The 21501-nt window shown below is 51.7% G+C and overlaps 1 protein-coding gene across 5 annotated transcripts; it reads right to left on the reverse strand.

Moving 5' to 3' along the window:
• Nucleotides 1-594: 594 nt before the first annotated feature.
• CPT1C (carnitine palmitoyltransferase 1C) lies at nt 595-21484 on the reverse strand. Of its 5 annotated transcripts, none has more exons than XM_072771199.1 (20): nt 21232-21484; nt 20636-20698; nt 20359-20513; nt 14121-14260; nt 12593-12764; nt 12221-12322; nt 11994-12131; nt 8398-8475; nt 8067-8174; nt 7853-7937; nt 6943-7138; nt 6625-6807; nt 5811-5916; nt 3727-3843; nt 3211-3375; nt 2840-2974; nt 2046-2198; nt 1364-1477; nt 1132-1224; nt 595-915 (listed from the first exon to the last, which is right to left on the reverse strand). In XM_072771199.1, the coding sequence occupies exons 3-20, from the start codon at nt 20497-20499 to the stop codon at nt 730-732; spliced, it is 2412 nt and encodes an 803-aa protein (XP_072627300.1). In that variant the 5' UTR covers nt 20500-20513; nt 20636-20698; nt 21232-21484; the 3' UTR covers nt 595-729. The 5 variants fall into 5 exon arrangements, with proteins under 5 accessions (XP_072627300.1, XP_072627294.1, XP_072627299.1 ...); XM_072771193.1 differs by having other exon boundaries at nt 20622-20698; XM_072771198.1 differs by having other exon boundaries at nt 20622-20698; nt 21364-21467.
• Between the last annotated feature and the right edge of the window lie 17 nt (nt 21485-21501).

Raw genomic sequence — 21501 nt, forward strand, 5'->3', positions numbered from 1 at the left:
CTGTGGGCCAAGTTTACATTGGGGTTATGATGGGGATGAGATGGGAGTTTTGGTGGGGTGATGGAGTTTGGGGTTGGACATATCTGTGTTGGTTGCATGCTTCAAATTGCGGTTTAGTTGTTAGGTGTGGGTTGTATGTGGTGTTTTGGAATTGTTGGAATCATGACAGTAAGGGCAAACATTAGGTAGTGCATTTCCTAGTTATGGGAGTTGAATCCATCATCGAGGTGGAGATTAAAATGCCTGGGGTTGGGGTTGAATAATGAAAGGGGTTCATTTGAGGGGTGTCAACTCAGGTGGGTGAAATAGTGTCGATCTTTATTTTTGGGGTGGGCAGTGGTGTTGGGGCCTCAGGAACTGGACTAATGAGAGTTTGGGAGGTTGTTTGATTGGGGTTGGCCTTGGACGGTTGGGTTTGGTGTGACTGGAGCTAGGAATGCAGTAGAAGGGGCTTGATTGGGGGCTGTAGCTGAAATCAACTGTAACTGACAATTCACAGTTGGGTCTGGGGATGGAGGGGAACTTTTCTCCTCCTTCACCCTGATCCTCACTTCTCCCACCCCTGCCCAGCACAACAGCACAGCAAACACCATATACCTAGCTTATATATCTTTATTGGCCCAGATGTGGGATTCCCAAACCCAAACAGGCTGCCTCTGTTCTGCATCAGCCCAGTTGTAATGACCCTCTCCCTAGTTCATGGGGAGACCAGCTCCCTGCAGGAAGGGGTCAAAAGTTGGTGGATTTTGTGGGTGCCCTGGAGCCCCTAGTGTGGCAGGGGAGAGAACCACACCTGTGCCCCAAGTCCTCCTCCTGTAATCCTCCGCACCTGGGCTTAAGACGCTGCCCCTCCTGAAACAGGGAGGCCACGTCCAACAGTGCATCCTCAATATGCTGCCCCAGTCGATGGGAGTCCTAGAAGGAAAAATAGGTATGTCTAGGAGAACCTGGGGGAGGGGCTCCTCAGTGCTGAAAATCAGGAGGGCTGACATCCCTGATGTCTTGGTCTGAGGGAGGAGGGGGCTGGGGACTGGGATTCCTGGATCATGGGACAGCAGGGAGCTAGGATTCTAGACCCCTGGGTCCTGAGGGAGGAGGTCCTACAGGGAGGTGTGTGCAAGTCTATCTCACCGTTTTTGTGCTTGACTTTTTGCTGGAGATGTGGAAGGTGATGGTGTCATCCCCCATGAAAATGTACGAAACGCCGTAACCATGATCATCGGCCTGGAGATGAGCAGAGTGAAGGGAAGTAAATAGCCTCCAGTGCCCCTCAACCCCTCTCAGCCAGAGCGCAGACCCCCCACGCCCTCCTCTCTCAGGCCCGAAGGCCCACGGAGGCGGGATCAGGCCCAGTTCCACTCACCGGCCCGAATCCACCCCCGGAGGAAACATAGTCGGGGTAATTGTGGACGTCAAACAGGTGGATTTGCTGAACAGGGATCTGGCTGGTGGCCAGCTGCCACTGCTCTGAGTGAACCTGACAGACAGGATGGTCAAGTACGCAATGAAGACCCGCCAGTCCCCGCCTCCGTGGTTCAGCTCCGCGCAGCCCCGGCCCCTTCCGACGGCCCATTTCCTCTAAACTACTGGGTCTCTCTGCGGGTCCCTCCCTGACACCGGTCCGTCTGCGTCTCCTCCTTTCTGACCACACCTCTTCTCTGCTTCTCCCTGACCACGCCCATTTCTTTGACCACACCCTCTCCGCTTCCCTGACCACGCCCCCTCCCCTGACCGCGCCCCATCATCTTCCTGACCCCCGCGCCTCTGCTCGCCTCCTTTCGGACTACACCTCCGTCTCCCCTCTCGGCTTCTCCTGACCACGCCCCTTTCTCTAACCACGTCCCGGTTGTCTCCCCGACTCCGCCTCCTTCCGTGCTCCCTACCTCTTTTCCCTCGCCACCCCCTCCCTCTCTTGCCCCAGCACCACTCCGGCCTCCCCCAACTCCTCTAATAACTCCCTTTGCCAACCTCTCTCTCCTGGTTGAGAAGTACCCTTCTCCCATGGTTCCCCTCTTCCCTCTCTAACCCTTTCTCTGCACCCCAACCTGGTCCAGAAAGGGTGACCGCAGGTGGAGAAATTGGGACACGATGTAGAGCGCGAAGAGGTGACGGTCCACTCCCTGTCCGCTCATCGCAGCTTTCAGCAGAGACTGGTGCTTTTCCACCGCCAGGCGGAATAGTGCGCGGCGCTGGGGTTCCTGGGGTCCCCCGGGGTGGTCACAGGTCATGGAAAGACAGGAAGTGGGCTTACTGCTGGGGCTTGTCACACCCCTGGCTTCAACCCAGCTTGCAAAATCCCTGCAAGGCAGAGATATGGACTCTATTTTACAGAGGGGAAACAGGCTCAGGGAAGGAAGTCACTTGCCCAGGGTCACACAGCAAAGCAGAATCAAGTGGGTCCCCAGGTGAGACTGTCTGATCTAGGGCCCCAACTCCTTCCATTAAACCACTATAGGTAGGGTGAGAGGGAAAGGTGTCCTAGGGGGTTTCTGAGCTGAGAGGTTATATGGGGAATCCATGGAAGGGTACAAATGGAAGTCACAAGGTCACATAGAGGTTAAATAATCTAAGAGAGCTACATTGGAGAACCAAGGATCCCTGATGGGTGCTCCCCCAGTACCCTGGTTGACCCCCATTAAAGCATCCGTCGCACTATGCTGAAATATCTCCGCCTCTCCCCACCAGAGAGTTTCTTGAGGTCATAGACCAGGTCTGGTTCCTCCTTTGTCCATAACACCCATCAGAGGGCCTGGTCCTCAGAAGGTGCTCCAAAAATATTTGCAAATGTAGGAACGAGTATGTGGAAATGACCAAAGCCTCAAACGAGGCCTACACCCACTGTTTTTTCTTTGTCCTCCATGGCTCTCACAAAGTTGCAGGCCTCCCTCGTGCAAGATCGCACCGTCTCTGTCCGGCCTTCCAAGAACAAGCGAGTCATGGTCGACTCATAAGTCAGGCAGAATTGACCCCTGTCCTGGGGGACAAGGAAGGGAGGAGCCTGTCAGCTGGTCTCTGGAAATATTCCCACACTTGACCCACCTCTGTGGACCTCCCACCTCTTCCTGCTCAGGGAACATGTGGTTGGGAGAGAAATCAAGATGGCAGAACCCACAAAGGCATAACCAAGAAGAGTTCTTAAAGGGACTGACAGGGCAGGCCCAGGAGAACCAAAGTTCTGGCAAGGGGCTGAGGTCAAGGGACCCAACTGACCCGGAAGTGGGCCAGCTGCAAGGCCATCTGGACGAAGCTGTCTGAAGAGAGGTGGCAGCGTTTGATGAAGCTCTTGCCAAAATGGGAGAAGGGGAAGACGTGGCAATCGATGTTTCCAGACAGGGTCTTGGCTCCCCTCAGGGCTAGAGAGATGGACAGATGGATCTGCCAGAGGAGGAGGGAGGGAGGGAGGGATGGCTGGGGTTACAGATAGGGTAGGGTGAGAGTCGGGAGTGGGGCTGGAAGTGGAGGTGGGAATTGAATCAGGGTAGGGGTGGAATGTGGAAATGAGGACAGAAATGAACATGTAGCTGCAGGGCTGGATTTTTGGTGGGGGTCACTGTGGGACTGGGGTTGGGGATGGGGTTGGGATTGAGAATGGGACTGGCGGGGATGGGCGGGGTAAGGTTAGAGTTGGGGCTGGGGTGGAATTGAGTTTGGAGGTGGGGATGAATTTAGAGTCAGAGCCAGGAAGGTCTGGGGACTTGGAGAAGAGGCCCCAGAGCCCGATCTCACCTTTTCTGGAAGGTGCCAGTATAGCCGCTGGGGCTGGGGCAGCGAGGGATCAGGATGCCCCTTGCAGTGGCCGTCTGCAGAGTAGCCCAGCTGAAAACATTCTGTGGCCAGAGTGAACTGTGCACAAACAGAGGCTGTCAGAGTCCCTTCCTCCCTCTGGGCTGAGGGCCCTCTAACCAGGGACTTCTTTTCATAAGTCGTTTCTGGGGCTGGGGGCAAAGGGGACAGTCCTTAAGAAACAGAAACCTCTTGGGACACCTGGTTGGCTCAGTGATTGAGCATCTGCCTTTGGCTTAGGTCGTGATCCCAGGGTCCTGGGATCGAGTCTTGTATCAGGCTCCCCATAGGGAGCCTGCTTCTCCCTCTGCCTGTGTCTCTGCCTCTCTCTGTGTGTCTCTCATGAATAAATAAATAAAATCTTAAAAAAAAAAAAAAGAAACAGAAACCTCTGATGTTCACAGGTGTGTTCTCAGGTTCAAGTTCATGGAGAGCAGGATTGATACTAATATGCTGCGGGTGCTTACTGACATTTTACTTCTGACTGGTAGACAAAGTCACCCACAGCTATTCCAGCCTTCCCAAGACACCCCACCACCACCATCCCCCCGCCCCCACCAGGATCCTGAGATGGGAGAGATAGAGCTGTGCACAGCATGAGTCTCCAGAATGGAAGGGTGACCTCCATTCTGATTGGGGGGTGGTGCCCACACCCTGCTGGTGGTTCAATATTTTAAATCAGCACTGATGGAGCACGTGTGCTACCCGGCAGCCTTCCATTTAATTCTCATAATCACTTAGGAAGAAGGGATCCATATCCCCATTGCAATGTTAGAAACTTATCTGAAGAAGAACCTCCCCCGCTTGGTGCCTTGGAGTTTCCAGTGATCTCTATCATATTCTTTTTTTTTTTTTAAGATTTTATTTATTTATTCATGAGAGAGACACACACACAGGCAGAGGGAGAAGCAGGCTCCACGCAGGGAGCCCGAAGTGGGACTTGATCCCGGGACTCCAGGATCATGCCCCGGGCCAAAGGCAGGCGCTAAACCACCGCGAGCCACCCAGGGATCCCCTCTCTATCATATTCTACGTGATATCTCTTCATTCAAAGTTGATGGGCAGAGACCCTATGTGGACAAGAAGGGTCTGAAGAGTCTCAAGTTCAACTGAATTGATGGTTTCCTCTACCAATATAATCAAAGGGGAAATTCTCCCATTTTACAAACGAGAAATAGGCACAGAAGAGTCATTGCTTAATCCCAGGGGATGCTCCTAAAATCTGAAAGGGGCCTCCACTTCTCCAGATCCCACCCTTGGCTCCATCCAATGCCTTATGTAATGCCATGAAAGAGTGGGAACCTCATAGGGTATGGACACCACCCCCTATGATTTAGGAATTAAATAAAATAGAGAAAAAAGAGATGCTAGAGTTCTCAGGATTGGATGGCAGTTTACAGATAAAAGAAACCCAACTTTTTCATCTCAGAGGGGAGGAACTTGCCCAAGGTCACACAGCAAGCCAGAGCTGGAAGATCATTCTGATTCAGTGTGATGTGGTGGAAAGGCCTCCATTCTGGTCTCAGAGCATTCTAGGATCATATTCTTGCTCTGCAACACCTGGCGCCGTGACTCTGGGCAGATCACTTCCCTTCTCTGAGCCCCAACGGCCCATTCATCAAAAGAAGGTCATAATCCCAGATTCCCTTTTCCTTGCTGGGTGATTCCAGTCCAGTCTCTGCCTGTTTCTGAGCTTTTCTTTTCTTTCTTTCTTTCTTTCTTTCTTTCTTTCTTTCTTTCTTTCTTTCTTTCTTTCTTTCTTTCTTTCTTTCTTTTTCTTTTTGATTTTATTTATTCATGAGAGACACAGAGAAAGGCAGAGGGAGAAGCAGGCTCCCTGCAGGGAGCCCAATGCAGGACTTGATCCCAGGACCCCAGGATCACGACCTGAGCCAAAGGCAGATGCTCAACCACTGAGCTATCCAGGCGTCCCCTCTGTCTTCCTGCTGAGTGTGAGGCCCTGGAGGGGAAGGTCTTTGGAAATGGGGCTGATGGTCCCCAGGGTGGGGGTGGGCTGGCTATCCTACCTCCCACATGTGTCCTGAGATGGGGCAGTCAGCCCATGAGTGCTCCACGCTGAGGCCCAGCTTCCCATTGGAGAAGACAATTAGAGTGAAGGATTTGTCAAACCAGCTGCAGGGGGAGAATTCAAAGTGGTCGCCAAAGAGCCAGGGCCAGGATGGAACTTGGGTAGTCTTTGTAGGACTTGCAGGAGTGTCAGGGTGGGCAGATCTTTGTGGAATCAAGGATGGTGTGGAACTCCCTAAGACAGGGGGGGCTCTCCATCAGGTGGTCTAGATGGTTTCTGAGACATGTCTAGGGCTTGGGAAATTGGAAGATTTTGAGAGAACATGCCAAGAAAGGTTCAAGGCTCACAAGGAGCTAAGAGGTTAGGGGATCTTTCCTGGGAACCTCAGAAATTACAGTTGATGCCTGGTGTGCATCTAGAAAGTTGTCTGAGGCTCTCTAGATGGGAAGCCCCAGGTATGGGGTTCTGGGTTTAGGGAGCCTACATTAAAATCTAAGGATTCTGTGGTTCTGGGCCTAAGGTCCCTGGGCTTGGGCTTTTGGCTTTGGGACTCTAGGTCTTTGGTGTCTAGGTTCGGTGACCTGGGGTCCCAGGGATGCCAGACCCTGGGACCCAGAAGCTCTCTGTGTTAGAGGTCCCTGGGTCTCAAGGCATTGGGTGGGGGTCCTCAGATTGAAGGGGTCCTTAGACCGGAGGATGCCCCAGGTCTGGGGTCCAGGGTCTGCTTGTCTAGTGTCCAGAGTCCTAGGTCTAGATACTAGGTTCTGGGGTCACCAGGCCAGGGTGAGGTTCAAGTTCAGGGGCTGGCTCACCGGTCATGGCCCCTGCCAGCCAGTAGGGCGCGGGCATAAGCATCCAGTGAAGCAGCAGGGTCCTCTCTGGTGAGCCCTGCAGGCTCTGAGTCCAGTGATACAAAGAAGGCAGCTCCTTCCACGGCCTCCAGGGCATCCTCAGCCTGGACCTTCAGGGAACTCCGCACCTGGGCCCACACGTCCCTATCGGGGGATGTGCCTGAGCTCAGGCTGGCCCTGCACCCTGCCCAGACTCCATCCACCCCCCCACACACTTTGCTCTTCCCCAGCCTCTTGAGGCTGCCTGGGCCTCTGGGTCCCCTGACCTCCTCTTCTCACCTGGGAGCCGCAGTCAAGGCCGCCAGATGCTCCTCCTGGGGGCAGGCGGGGGACGGGTCATCCAGGATTCGCTGGAACTGCTGCTCCAAGGCCCTCGGGGAGAGCAGGCCACTTTGGGAGTGGGTCCCCACGCGGAAGAATCGGCCTCGGTGGAAGACGGCCACATGTCGGCTGTCACGCAGGTGGCGGATGTGATCTAGAGGTGGGGTGGGCAGAGTGCAGAGGGCAGGAAGGTCAGACACATCATAAAAATAAAAATTAGAACCATTTAGGGGTACCTGGGTGGGTCAGTTGGTTAAGTGTCTGAGTCTTGGTTTCGACTCAGGTTGTGATCTCAGTGTCGTGGGATCCAGCTGCTCCCTGCTCTACATTGGGCAGGGAGTCTGCTTGGGACTCCTTCCCTCTCCCTCACCACCCCTGCTCTTCCCCCCAGCTAGCACATGCACACGTGCACTCTCTCTCTAAAATAATTTTTAAAATCTTTTAAAAAAGAATAAGAATCATTTATTACTTATTATTAGATAATAAGAACCATACTTCCTGTATGGCTTGCACTGTTCTAAATATTTATTTATTTATTTATTTATCTATCTATCTATCTATCTATCTACCTAGGCAGAGGGAGATGTGGGACTCGATCCCAGGACCCTGGGATCACAACCTGAGCCAAAGGCAGATGCTCAACGACTGAGCCACCCAGGTGCCCTCTAAACACTCATTTAATCCTCACCACCCTATGCACCCTTATTATCCCATTTTAGAGATGAGGAAACCAAGGCTCAGAGAGGGTAGTAACTTACCCAATGTCACACAGCTAGGGAGCGATGGAGCTGGGGTTCAAACAGGAGAACATGTTCTCACCTACTACACTGTTACACCTCTGTCAGTGAGGACGCAAGAGGAATCTCACCTTTTTGGATGCCGGGAATGCGTGTGGTATTGAATATCTTCTCATACTGGGCAGAGCATAAGGGCCTCATTCCCATCAGCAAAGTCTACAAGAGACCATGGGCTCAGGAGAACACTGCCTCCCAGGACCAACATGGCCGTATGGCCACAGGACCAGAGCCCATGTCCCCAGCCCACGGCCCCAGCCCAGTGGGGGGCTGGGGGGCCCATCTTACAGGCAGGATCTCCTGGCGGTTCAGGCGGTGGCGGTAGAGGAGGAGGGCATGGACTGCGTTCCCAGCACGAGCAGCCTGCACTGGTGTGGGAGTGACGTACAGGAAGTCCTGGCGGCCAGGCGAGGGGAATGCCTGGGGTTAGGCTTGCCCCTGATGGGGGCACTGACCCCAAACACAAATCATGACCCCCAACAAGTGGCAGCATGAATAAAACTCTGATTTGAGTCACTGACCCTAAACCCCACTTCTCACAAAGACATCCCAACCCTAAATCTGGGGAGCTTTGAACTCAGCCCCTGCCCAGCTCCTAGTCCCATTCTCCCCCTCTCACCATCATATAATAGTTGCTGTTCACCATCAGCGAGTGCCGGGAGCGCAGGTACACAAATTCTTCCCACCAGTCACTGACCTAGGAGTGGGACAGAAAGACATGGCTGGGGCAGCTAGGGCCAAGGGGGGTTGGCAGGGACAGCAAGAGTGGCAAGACCCCAAAGACTCTACTGTGTCAAACAGGGAGGGTAGAGTTCAATGAAGGAGGCCATCATGATCGGTAACTAGCAGTAACCTAGAAGTCCATCAGTTGGGGATCAGTTAGCTAAACCTCACTAACACTCATGTCCTGGATTACTACGAAGCTGTTCAAGAACAAGGGACATCTGTACCACTGACACAGAAGGAGCGAGCACCAAGTCATGTAGCTAAATGGAAAAAGCTAGGTGCACAATAAGATATGTGAAATGATCTCATATGAGATTTCAAAAAATACCAGCAAGACCCAAGTGTCCATCAATAGATAGATGGACAACCAAAATGTGGTCTATCCATCCAATAGAATGGGTTTTTAAAGAATATTTTATTTTTTTAAGATTTTATTTATTTATTTCAGAGAGAGAGCACAAGCAAGCAACTGCAAGAATGAGCGGGCGTGGGGAGGCAGAGGGAGAAGCAGACGACTCTGGGATCATGACCTGAGCCAACGCAGACACTTAACTGACTGAGCCACCCAGGCTCCCTAAGATTTTATTTTTAAGTAATTTCTACACCCAACATGGAGCTTGAACTCAGAACCGTGAGATCAAGAGTCTCTTTCTCCACCAACTGAGCCAGCCAGGTGTCCCTGCAATGGAATGTTAGTAGAAAAAGGAAAGAGGGACGCCTTGGTGGCTCAGTGGTTGAGCATCTGCTTTCAGCTCAGAGCGTGATCCCGGGGTCCAGGATCGAGTTCTGCCTCAGGCTCCTTGTGGGGGGCCTGCTTCTCCCTCTGCCAGTGTCTCTGCCTCTCTCTCTGTGTCTCTCATGAATAAATAGATAAATAATCTTTAAAAAAGAAAAAGGAATGAAAATCTAATGTGTGCTACACCATGGATGGACCCTGAAAACATTATGCCAGATGAAATGAGCCAGACACAAAAGGACACATCGTGTATGATTCTACTTATATGAAAAATCTAAAATAGGTAAATTCCTAAAGGTAGTGAGTAGACTAGAAGTTACCTGGCACTTCGGGGAAGTGGAAATGGGGATGTGTTTCCCTCATAGGTACAGAGTTTCTGTTTGGGATGATGAAAAAGTTCTGGAAACAGACTGTCATGATGGTTCCATGGCATTGCAGATGTACTTAATACCACCGAATTGCGTACTTAAAAATGGTTAAAATGGTAAATTTTACATGATGTCCATTTTACCACAATAAAAATTATATGTACATCTATATGTTCTATATACTTTATGATATATTAAATATGTTTCTATAAATTATAAAATGTACAAGCATATTATGTTATATCATTTAAAATTATATATATAAATAAAATTCATATAACAATTAAAAAATATAGATAAAAAATCTGTAATAAGGGATCCCTGGGTGGCGCAGCGGTTTGGCGCCTGCCTTTGGCCCAGGGCGCGATCCTGGAGACCCGGGATCGAATCCCACATCGGGCTCCCGGTGCATGGAGCCTGCTTCTCCCTCTGCCTGTGTCTCTGCCTCATTCTCTCTCTCTCTCTGTGACTATCACAAATAAATAAAAATTAAAAAAAAAATCTGTATTAAGGAAGCCCTGTGTCAGACTTTAGTTGGTGTTCATTTTCTTTTTCTTTGTTGTGCATAAGATAATGGAGTATATTATAATTGGCAGTGCCCTAGATGTACAATGAAATATATACATTGTGTGTGTCTGTGCACACGTGTACATGTGTATTAGCACAGAATCTGGTCCAACAGGTGTGCTTGGGTGGCTCAGTCAGTTAAACATCAGCCTTTGGCTCAGGTCATGATCTCGGAGTCCTGTGTTTGAGCCCTGTGTCTGGCTCCCTGCTCAGCAGGGAGTCTGCTTCTCACCCTGCTCGTGCTCTCTCTCTCTTTCAAATAAATACAATCTTTGGGAAAAACAATCACACACACACACACACACACAAAACCAAGAATCTGCTCCAACAGCTTGAAGGGAAAAAAATTTAAAAACTAAGGCCTGGCTTCTCTCCTACCCCTTCAGACATGACTCAGTCCCCTCCACGGAGCTTGTCTGACTGACCTTTCCATGCTGCTGCCCCTTGGGGCTGTGTCCCAGATCTGCTTCCCTTCCAAGTCCAATGTTTCAATTTCCTTCTGTAGCTAAAGGTCCCATTTCCTGTCACCGAGGCCTCTTTCCTGAGCCCTCACTCAGATGTCCAGCTGCTCCAGGGCATCTTCCCGGCACCCCCCAAGCTCAGTGCCTTCCCCTCAGGGATGCTCCCCTTTTCCCCATCTTAGGGAGAGCCTGGCAGTCCCCCACCTCCCAATATCAGTTAAGGCCTGTGAATGCCATCCTGCCATCTCCCCACCCCCAGCCTGGTAGTCCCAGCCCCACCCTCCTGCCCCCTGACTCTGCCTCCTTCCCTTGGTCCCAATTCCCCTGCAAGGCCTCATCCTTTCCCCTAGATCCTCACCCTAGCATCCTCTCCAACCTCCTGGCCTCCAGTGTCTCCCTGACACCACAGGGGATCCTGACCCTCCCCTGTTCAGAATCCTCCCATGGCTCCTTGGCACCCCGAGAAGAGTCCAGGGTCCTCAGCTGGAGTTCAGGCCTCTCCACCATCACCTCCCCCTGAGGATCACCCTCCTGCTTCCCAGCCCGTGCCCTACAACCTTCTTACTTCCTCACCTCTGCCCACCCCATTCCCTCCTACTAACCAGACAGGTTCAAGTTCTGTCCAACCCTCAGGGCTCAACCCTAATAATTTCTCCTCCTGGAACCCTAATCCTCTCATCCAATGACTGTGTCCGCAGGCGATCCCACCCTCCGGACGCTCACACCACCCTGTCTCTTCATCGCTACCTCCACCTCATCCCACGCTGCCTGACGGCTATTTAGGACTTCCTACCGAACCGGAGGCCTGTTAGCCCTGGTTTGGGTGAATTGCTGCCTTGCTCTGTGCAAGAAACTCCAAGTCAGAGTACTACCAAAGGCCTGGCTCCTGAACTCAGAGTAGAAGCCCATCTGGGGGAGGTGCCCTTGAGCAGAAGGCGGGGGGGGGGGGGGGGGGGGGGGAGGGGGGGAGGGGGTAGAACAAGAGCTACTCTGGGGGCGGAGGCGCAAAATGTTTTTTGCCTCCTGCCAGGGGAGGGCGGAAATGTTGGATGAATCCTGGAATTCTGGTTCCAATCCTGGAGGCGTGGGGGCGGGGCTGCGGGTGTGGGCAGGCCCTGGAGGCGGAGCTTAGGTGATTGAAGTCAGGCTCCGAGTGTCGGAGCTGGAGGTGGGGGCGGGGAGGCTCAAAATGCAGGCACACGCGGGTTGGGGTTCAGAGTATGCGAGAGCTGGAGCAGCAAGCTGGAGTATCTGGGGGTTGGGTTTAAACGATAGGGGGCGGGGCGGGGGGCGGGGCGTAGACCTCCAGGTTAGGAAGGAGGGCTCGGAACCTCGGCGTTCAGGGCCCGGGACTCACGTAATTGGAAGCCCACCAGGACTTGAGCTGCAGGTACCACTGCAACAGCGACGCCTGCAGCCTCAAGAATTCCTGCGCTAGGACGGACGTCCAGTCGAAGTCCTCGTCGGAGAGGATGGGCCGCACAGATTCCAGGTACTGAGGGGCAAGGAGAAGAGGGTAGCTGACGCCCCCGCCCGCCACCGGCCGCCCCCAGCGCCCCAGGCGGAGGTACCTGGCAGGCCCACCTTGCGCACGGTGTCCTGCACGGAGGGCACGGGCTGGCGTGGCAGCGAGCGCTGGTAACTGAAGAGCATTGTTTTGCGGCCGGAGAAGATGCGGACCAGGGCCTGGGGGGTGGGGAATTAGTGGGTCGTTACACCCCTGGCTGGGGTCGGGGAGCTGTGTGGCAACCCACAGAGAGAATGGGATAGAGACCCAGGGAAAGCGGGGGCGGGGGCAGAAACCCAGGAGGTGGAATAGAGACCAGAGAGGTGGGCAGGGTCCCGGGGAGAGGGGGATAGAGACCCATGAAAGGTCGTAGGTGGAAGCCGGAGGGAAGCAGAGCCAGAAGTGGGTCCCCGGAGGGCAGAGCAGAGAGGGCTCTGCCCCCCACATACCAGCCAGGTCTTGGTGGGCGAGGACATGGCTCCGTGGGGCTCAAGGAGCCAGCCATGGTAGGACAGAAGGAGCCTTAGGGCCACGTGAAGGGTGAAGATCAGGGCTCCCCACAGACACGAAGCGAACAGCGCCGCTGCCAGGACTCCCCGAAGCCTGTGGTGCTGTCCACCCCTGGGAGTGAAAGAGAGGACAGGCCTGGGTCTCCTGGCCTCCCCTCCAGCCCCACCCAGCCCCTGCTCTTCCTAACATTCTCTGACCCTGGCCTTTTGATGGGGGGCAAACCTAGAATTGGAGTCAATCATAGATATCCGATGTCTTCATTTGTAAAGTGGGCATGGATCCTCTGTCTGTGCCTCCCCTCCTTCCCTGGGTGCGTGAGGACCCCAAGCTCCTAAAATCAGTAGGTACTTCACAAGTGGGAGCTGGTATTTTATTTTATTTAAATTTTTTGAAAGGACACCTACTTTTCTCTCCTAGAAATCAAATTCTACTCTAAGGCAGTGGTTTGCAAAGTGTGGCCCTTGGCCCAGCAGCATCAGTACTGCCTGGAAGCTGGTTGGAAATGCAAATCCCCAGGCACCACCCAGACCTACTAAGACAGAATCTCTTGGGGTGGGGTCCAGCCATCTGTGTTTTAAGGAGCCTCTCAGGTGGCTAATCCAGTCAAGTTTAGGACTTGCTGTTCAAAAACTACAATAGATGACCATGTTTGCAAAATGGCAACCAGACATGCAAGCAAAGCCCACCAGGAAGACTTGGGGAGCGTTACTTCCCCTCTGTAGACTTGGGTATATCTAGCCTTCCTGGAAATTCCTACCTCGGATCCTAGGTCTGCCCTTTGGGACTGTCTGTACAAAATCTGAACCTTCTTCCCCAGAAAGACTAAGCCAAGAATTAGAACCACTAGAACCTGTCCCTTCACCTGCACCTGGCTTCCAACCTTGCCCCCAAATGCCAATCATAATAATACAACCATTCCCAATTAGTAACCTCCTGGCACTGTACCAAATGGATCATGTGCATGTGTTCTTTTTTTTTTTAAGGATATTATTTATGTATGTATCCAGTCTCCATGCCCAACGTGAGGCTCACACTCACGATTCTGAGATCAAGAGTCACATGCTCCACCTACTGAACCAGCCAGGTGCCCTTCCATGTGCATGCTCTTGTTTAATTCTTCCAAACACCCTAGGAAGCAATTATTATTACCTATATTTTATAAATGAAGACCGACAAGGGAATGGTGAAGTCTTTTGCCTGAGACTACACAACTGGAGCCCAGCAGAGCTTCTACTTTTGCCAGGGCACTCTAACCCTATCCGGACATTTTCTAGCTTGTCAGCATCCCACTTAGCAAGAAGGGAAGAAATCACCTCCATGTTACTCACGCTGTACCTTTATTAATCTGACCAAAAATAATTCCCAGAGGTTACTATTCCTTAGCAGCCACAACACCCTGATAGAAAAACTCGCTGGGTGAAAGGAGAAGAATAAGGGAGGTTACTGGGCTCAAATGGGGAAGCTCACCAGTCTGGCAGCAACTCTTTAATCTTCTCCATGAGTCCTAGGGAAGGATCCAGCTGGAGGAACCAGGCGAGCTGGATTGCACTGAAGAGGAAGAGCCAGCTGAGGGGGCTGGCAGGGAACACACCAGTGAGAAAGTCATTCTGTGGGAAGGAAAGGGCACTCATTCAATCAATTATCCCTCTGCTGAGCACTGTTCTTAGATATTGACAGAGCACCCAGTGTGTGCTGAACCCTGAGCTGGGTGCTCAAGACCCAGTGGGGACCAGACAGAGCTGTGTCCTGCCCTTAGGATGGGGGAAGTCAGTCAAGAATGAAGTGAAGTGCTCATGGACATAAAACAAGGCACAGGAACCCAATGAAGCCAGGTTGCTCAAATTGAAGGAGTCAGGGAGGGTTCCCTGGAGGAGGTTACTCTCGGGCAAAATGATTCCCCATATACAGCAGGGTCTGGAACTTGGGGGGCCTTCTAGAACTACATGGTCATGGAATGAAGGAAAGTCTTGGGCTATTAATCAGACTCACAGGCAAGTGCCATGGACATAACTAACGCTTAACCAAGGCCCATGACCAAGCGCCATCTAGAAGGATGAACTCTTAAAATCCTCCCGACGACCCTGTGAGGTAGGTACTTAGGCGATCTCATTTTACAAAAGAAAACACTTAGGTTCAAGGTCACACAGACAGCATGAGATGAGCTTTGTTATTTGCTTACCACCATCAGAGCTCAAGAAACCACGTTCTCTCTTTTTCCCAAGGTTAACAAACAAGAAAGCCTCAGAGATCCAGTTTTGAGTTCGGACTCTGGAGCCCCAGGCTTTAAATCTCTACTCTGTCACTAAAAAGCTAAGTGACCACAAACAAGTGTCTCAGTTTCCTCATCTGTAGAATGGGAACAATTTCAATACTGGGCTCATAGGGCTGTCACCGAGGGTCAGATGAGAAAATGTCCTTCCAGACACCTGGGTGGCTCAGCTGGTGAGCATCTGCCTTTGGCTAAGGTCATGAGCCAGAGGTCCTGGGATCGAGTCCCTCATCAAGCTCCCTGCTCAGCGGGGAGTCGGCTCCTCCCTCTCCTGCTCTCCCTGCTTGTGCTCTCTCTCTCTGTATCAAATAAATAAAAAGTTAGAGAGAGAGAAAATACTTCCACAAATGCCAATTGCAATTACAGCAGTGACAAGACAACAAGATTTCTGTTCTCCTGGGGGACAGAGACAATAGCTACTAAGAAAAAGGCTTAGGGTCATGTGACAGATGGCAATAGAGACTGTGGAGAAAAATAAAGCAAAGGGGGCACAGGGGTGGAGGACGAATTGCATAGCTCAGAGCCTGGCACACAGTAGGTGCTCAATAAACATTATTATGACGATCTTTTCTATTGCTACTCTGCTTCTTGGGATTTATTTACTGGACAGTCTTTCTTTGGTTTGGCAAGAAAAACTTACTGGCAAACATGGTTCTTTCGTTGATTATTATTTCTTTTTAAAAGGAACGATCAAAAAAAATAAAAAAATAAAAAAAAAATAAATAAAAGGAACGATCAGGGGATCCCTGGGTGGCGCAGCGGTTTAGCGCCTGCCTTTGGCCCAGGGCACGATCCTGGAGACCCGGGATCGAATCCCACGTCGGGTTCCCGGTGCATGGAGCCTGCTTCTCCCTCTGCCTATGTCTCTGCCTATGTCTCTTCCTATGTCTCTGCCTCTCTCTCTCTCTCTGTGTGACTATCATAAATTAAAAAAAAAAAAAAAAAAAAGGAACGATCAATTCCTTTATCTGGTGCTCTGGATTGTAGTAGAACAGGGGCTTCATAATAACAGGAAATGTCTCCAGAGCACTTCCCAAGGATCAGGTGCATCAATAACTCATCTCATTGCCCTGTAACTCAGGAAGATAGTAGTAAATATCATCGTGCCAGGGCACCTGGGTGGCTCAATAGTTCGGCTCAAAAAAAAAAATTTAAAAAAATAGTTCAGGGATCCCTGGGTGGCGCAGCGGTTTGGCGCCTGCCTTTGGCCCAGGGCGCGATCCTGGAGACCCGGGATCGAATCCCACATCGGGCTCCCGGTGCATGGAGCCTGCTTCTCCCTCTGCCTGTGTCTCTGCCTCTCTCTCTCTCTCTGTGACTATCATGAATAAATAAATAAAATCTTAAGAAAAAAAAAATAGTTCAGCTCAGGTCGTGATCCTGGGGTCCTGGAATCGAATCCCACATTGGGCTTCTTGCAGGGATCATGCTTCTCCCCCTGTCTATGTCTCTGCCTCTCTCTGTGTCTTTCATGAATAAATAAAATCTTTAATAAAAAAAAAAAAAAAGAAAACCATTGTGCCTATCACATGGGTGAAGACACTGAGAAGACAAGAAGCTTGAATGTATCCAAAGCCACAGTGGGTCCACTCTCAATCCCTGAAATCATCCAGATGCCTCTGGAACCCTAATGCAATAGGATGTGCTGCAAGGCTCCACACTCTGGGGTCTGCTGTATCTCATTCATTTGGAAACCGTCTCAGGAAATACTCTGACCTCCTGCTGATGAACAATCCACATGGATGCTGTGCCACACGCTTGGCTCAAATGACCCCACTGCACGTAGTTTACGACAGCCCCATGGCATAGGTCCTGGGACCACGTTCTAGAAAAGCAGCCCAGGCTAGCAGGCATGAACATGGGCTCCCACAGCCACACTGCTCATTCTAGCTCTGCCTCTAGTTCTGCCTCTTAGCAGCTGTGTGACCTTAAGAAAATGGAAGCACCTCTCTGGGCCTCTTCCTTCATCTATAAAGTGGGATTAATAATATGTCTACCTTAGGAGGCTATAACAAGGATCAGATGGCCAATAGATTTATTTTTTTAATTTTTTGTCTAAAGATTTTATTTAGGGAAGCCCCGATGGCTCGCCACCTTCAGCCCAGGGCATGATCCTAGAGACGGAGGATCGAGTCCCACGTCAGGCTCCCCATGGGGAGCCTCATGCGGGACTTGATCCCAGGACCCTGGGATCACAACCTGAGCCAAAGGTAGTGAGCCAAAGGCTCAACCACTGAGCCACCCAGGTGCCCTGATTTTTTTATTTTTAAAAGCTTTTATTTTTGAGTAATCTCTACACCCAATGTGGGGTTCAAACTCATGACCGTGAGATCAAGAGTCAATAACAAGCAATAGATTTAAAGGGCCTGGTAAGTATAGAACCTAGGACACACTAAATGTTACCTAATGTGACTTTAGAAAGGAGGGAGCAGAAACTCAGAGAAGTTAAGAACATGCCTGGGGGGCACCCAGCACCTATGTGGAACCGCCTCCAGGACCATAGAAGCAGCAGTATTGGACTGGTCACTTCTGTGAGTCAGGCCTTCTACTAAAACAACTAATGCTTACCACAATCCCTTGAGGGAGGGACTGTCATGGATATCCCTTGAGGGAGGGACTGTCAAATGAAGAAACTACAGAATTTCAGCTCTGTGGTTGCTGAGGGCATAGCCCTCACCCTAGGACTGAGTTCCAGGAGCCACAACTTCGGGGTGGCCCCCAGGATCCCAGAATGGAAGAGGAAGGACCTAAGAGCATCAGGTGTCCAATAGATAGAGAGTTGGTTATATTACAGAAAGGCAAGAATGATCATTAATACAATGATCGATTAATATGAACGAGAAGGTCTGGTGGGGGCCACCACACCTAGGGGACATCTGACTATGAGAAGGGTTTTGGGTTTTGACTCAAAACTAAGGGTCAAAATATTCAACAATGCAATATTCAACAAATAGTCAAAATCCACCTTCAAGCATAGAAATCAGAACAGTGGTTGCCCTGAGTGGGGGGGTGCTCCCTCGTAAACGGCTCAAAGGAACATTCTAGAACAGTGGTCATGCTGTATGGATAGGAAGCTGGTTACACAGGTTTTTTTTTTTTTTTTTTTTTAAGATTTTATCTTTCTATTCATGAGAGACACAGAGAGAGAGAGAGGCAGTGACACAGGCAGAGGGAGAAGCAGGCTCCATGCAGGGAGCCCGACGTGGGACTTGATCCCAGAACTCCAGGATCACACCCTGGGCGGAAGGCGGCACTAAACCGCTGAGCCACCTGGGCTGCCGGGTTACACAGGTATTGTCAAAATTCAAGGATTGTACATTTTAAAAACCTGTGCATTTTTTATGAAACTATATCTTAATTTAATAAACATATACATATTTACCCGTGTATGTATATGTGTATTTATATATTTAACCACAGATTAATGGCTACATGGTAATGTTTTAATTGATGTATTAGCCTGAGGCCCAGAGGATTCCAGGGGCAGGGCCAAAGAAGCTCTTTGCGGGGGTGGGGGTGGGGTGGAACATGACACCTGGCTGGCTCAGTCAGTAGAGCATGTGACTCTTGATCTTGGGGTTATGGGTTCGAGTCCCATATCAAGTGTAGAGATTACTTAAAAATAAAATCTTAAAAAAAGAGGGGTGCCTGGGTGGCTCAGTCTATTAAGCATCTGACTTTGGCTCACGTCTTGATCTCAGGGTCTTGGGATGGAGCCCCGAGTCAGGCTCCCTGCTCAGCCTGGAATCTGCTTCTCCTCTGCCTCTCCCTGCCACCCTCCCACTCCCGCATCGTACTCTCTCGATCTCTCTCAAATAAATAAACATATATGTTTCTAAAGAAGAAGCTCGTTGGGGGTTTGGGGTAGTGGTTATTATCCACTGGAACAGATATCTCTCTGTTTTAACAACTCGCAAGGCTACGGAGGTTCAATCCAGCCGGCTCAAACGTCTCAGCTTCAGATTAAATAATGGGGCCACCCACAACGCCCCCATGCTCCCTCTTCCTGGCGGCTTTACTGTTCTCCCATGGCACATGTCACATGATCTGACATACTCAGCATCTTGCTTATGCGTCTCCTTCATTGCCTTCTCCTCCGGCTAAATCCAGAGTTCCATGAGGGCAGAACCCTGGCTGTCTTGCTCCCTGCCCTGTCCAAGTAGTGGCAAGCCCTTAATAAATGGCCCATAGGGGCGCCTGGGTGGCTCAGTGGTTGAGCATCTGCCTTTGGCTCAGGGCGTGATCCTTGGGTCCTGGGATTAAGTCCCGCATTGGGTTCCCCGCAGGAAGCCTGCCTCTCCCTCTGCCTCTGTCGCTGCCTCTCTCTGTGTGTCTCTCATGAACAAATAAATAAAATCTTAAAAAAAAATGTCCCATAGATATCTGGTTAATGAATAAAGAACAGTATTATTGGGGATCCCTGGGTGGCTCAGCGGTTTAGCGCCTGCCTTTGGCCCAGGGCGTGATCCTGGAGTCCCGGGATCGAGTGCCGCATCAGGCTCCCGGCATGGAGCCTGCTTCTCCTTCTGCCTCTCTCTCTCTCTCTCTCATGAATAAATAAATAAATAAATCTTTTTTTTTTTTTTAAAAAGAAAAGTATTATCAAAAGCTAACACTCTGCACTTGACATGGACAGTTCGCTCAGCGCTTACATGTAAGAATTCATCTAATCCTCGTGACTGTCCTGAGGGAGGTGTTATCATCACCCCCGTTTGACATGTGGGGAAATTGAGGCTCAGAAAGACACACTTGCCCAAGGCTACACAGCTAGTAAGTGGCAGAGCCAGGATCCAAAGTCAGTCTTGGCTAACCCCACAAGGGCTCAAGACTTGTGTTAGCAGATAGGATGTGACCCAACAGGGAGGCTCCCGATGTATGCAGTGCCGGAGTTCCAGAACTGGTGACCTCAGGGTAGGCATGGGGATTCTAGAACAAGGACAATGAGCCCAGACTGGGACTGCAGGGTTTGTAAGTGATGGAGAAGTGCAGATACAGAGATTTGTTGGTTCACGTCTCAGAACCACAAGGACGCTGCACCGCATACTGGAGAGGGTGTGGGGGATTCAGAAGCAAGGGCAGGGAGGCGGCCCCCAGATCCAGGGGTGCCCGCTAGGGGGAAGAAGGACCCTTCAGGACTGGGGTGTGGCCTGACCAAGATCTTGATCAGATCACAGTGTTCTGATAGGAGGAGCACCTAGTTTAGAACCTGGCGACAGAAGTAAAGGGTGAGAGGAGGGAGCACCATGGCATCAGGGGTCTAGATTCTAGAAATTGGGTTTGGGGGTGTGAGGAAAAAGGAAGTGGTGCAGAAAGTGGTGTAGGAGGTGAGTAGATGTTCCCAGTAGGTGAGGTTGAGGGTTCCCCAGTGAGCCTCGGAGAACCCAGAAGCTCTGGCAACTGGATCCTGGAAGGAAACCAAGCCGTGGCCCTCCTCACCCAGAAGCGGGAGAGGTGCCTTTTCCAGGAGCGCAGTCCGGAGAGGTAGATCTCCTGCAACACGGGGGCACTGAGCTCCACTTCGGCCCCGTCCGAGGTCAGCGAGGGTCGGAAGCCCACGGCCTGGTGCGCCTCAGCCATGTCACGCTAGAGCCCTGGGAGGTGGAGGGAGGGTCACTACCAGGTCCCCAGCCTCAGACCCAGGAGTCCGGGCCCCCAAGCCCCTCCTCCTACAGACCCGGGAATATAGGACTGCGGCTCACCCTTTCCCAACCACCTGAGGGTTCTTGAAGGACTCGGCCAGAGACTCCGGTGTTGGAGGGACATCAACTGGGGACCTCTGTGAACGCATAGAGGCAGGAGGGACAACTCGCGTTAATCCCTTTTGCGGCTCTGCTGAGAACGAGGTTCAAGGCAGTGCGCCCCTCCCCATGAAGGATTTTCAAGATTCAGGGTTGGGGGCGGAAACTGGTCCAGGGTTGAGTTGCAGGGTCTAGAGAAAAACATTAGTCCCGAGACCCATTTGTAACGAACACCTGCCGGACGTTGGCACGGTCCGCCCCATTTCCGTTTCCCATGCCAGGGCGAGGAGGAGGGATGGGGTGGGGGTGGGATTGGAGGGGGAGGAGCGGGGGTGGTGGTGGCAATGTCTATAAATTCATCCGCTCTAGAGTGGCCCGGCGTCCCCTCCCCCGCGCCAGGGGCTGGAAGGGGTGGGGGAGGGAGCGCCCTACCGCGCATGCCTCCCGGCCAGGGATGCTGAGGCTGGGAGCCGATGCGAGCTTCGAGGACAAGTGATGGAGAGGCCCGCACGCCCACCCCAAACCACAGGCCTGCAGGCCCCGCAGGAGCTCGGGCCCCTCCGATACTTACCACGCTGAGTCAGAGGTCCGCCGATCGGATCCTGGAGACCAAGCCCGAGCACACCCCCCACCCTCGATTTAGAGCGCCAGACCCAAGTTTCCCACTTGCATCTGTCCAATCCCAGTGCGACGAGTCCACGACCTGGTCGTCGGGCCTCCGGAGCTCCTGGTCGCCCCCGATTATCCAACATCCAGGAACCCCGATTTCTGCCTCCTCGCGTGTGCCTTGCCGGGTATTCGAGTCTCTGGTTTTATCCCCGCCCCTTTCCAACCCTCTGCG

The sequence above is a fragment of the Canis lupus genome, chromosome 1 (assembly GCF_048164855.1).
Source record: "Canis lupus baileyi chromosome 1, mCanLup2.hap1, whole genome shotgun sequence".
NCBI lineage: Eukaryota > Metazoa > Chordata > Mammalia > Carnivora > Canidae > Canis > Canis lupus.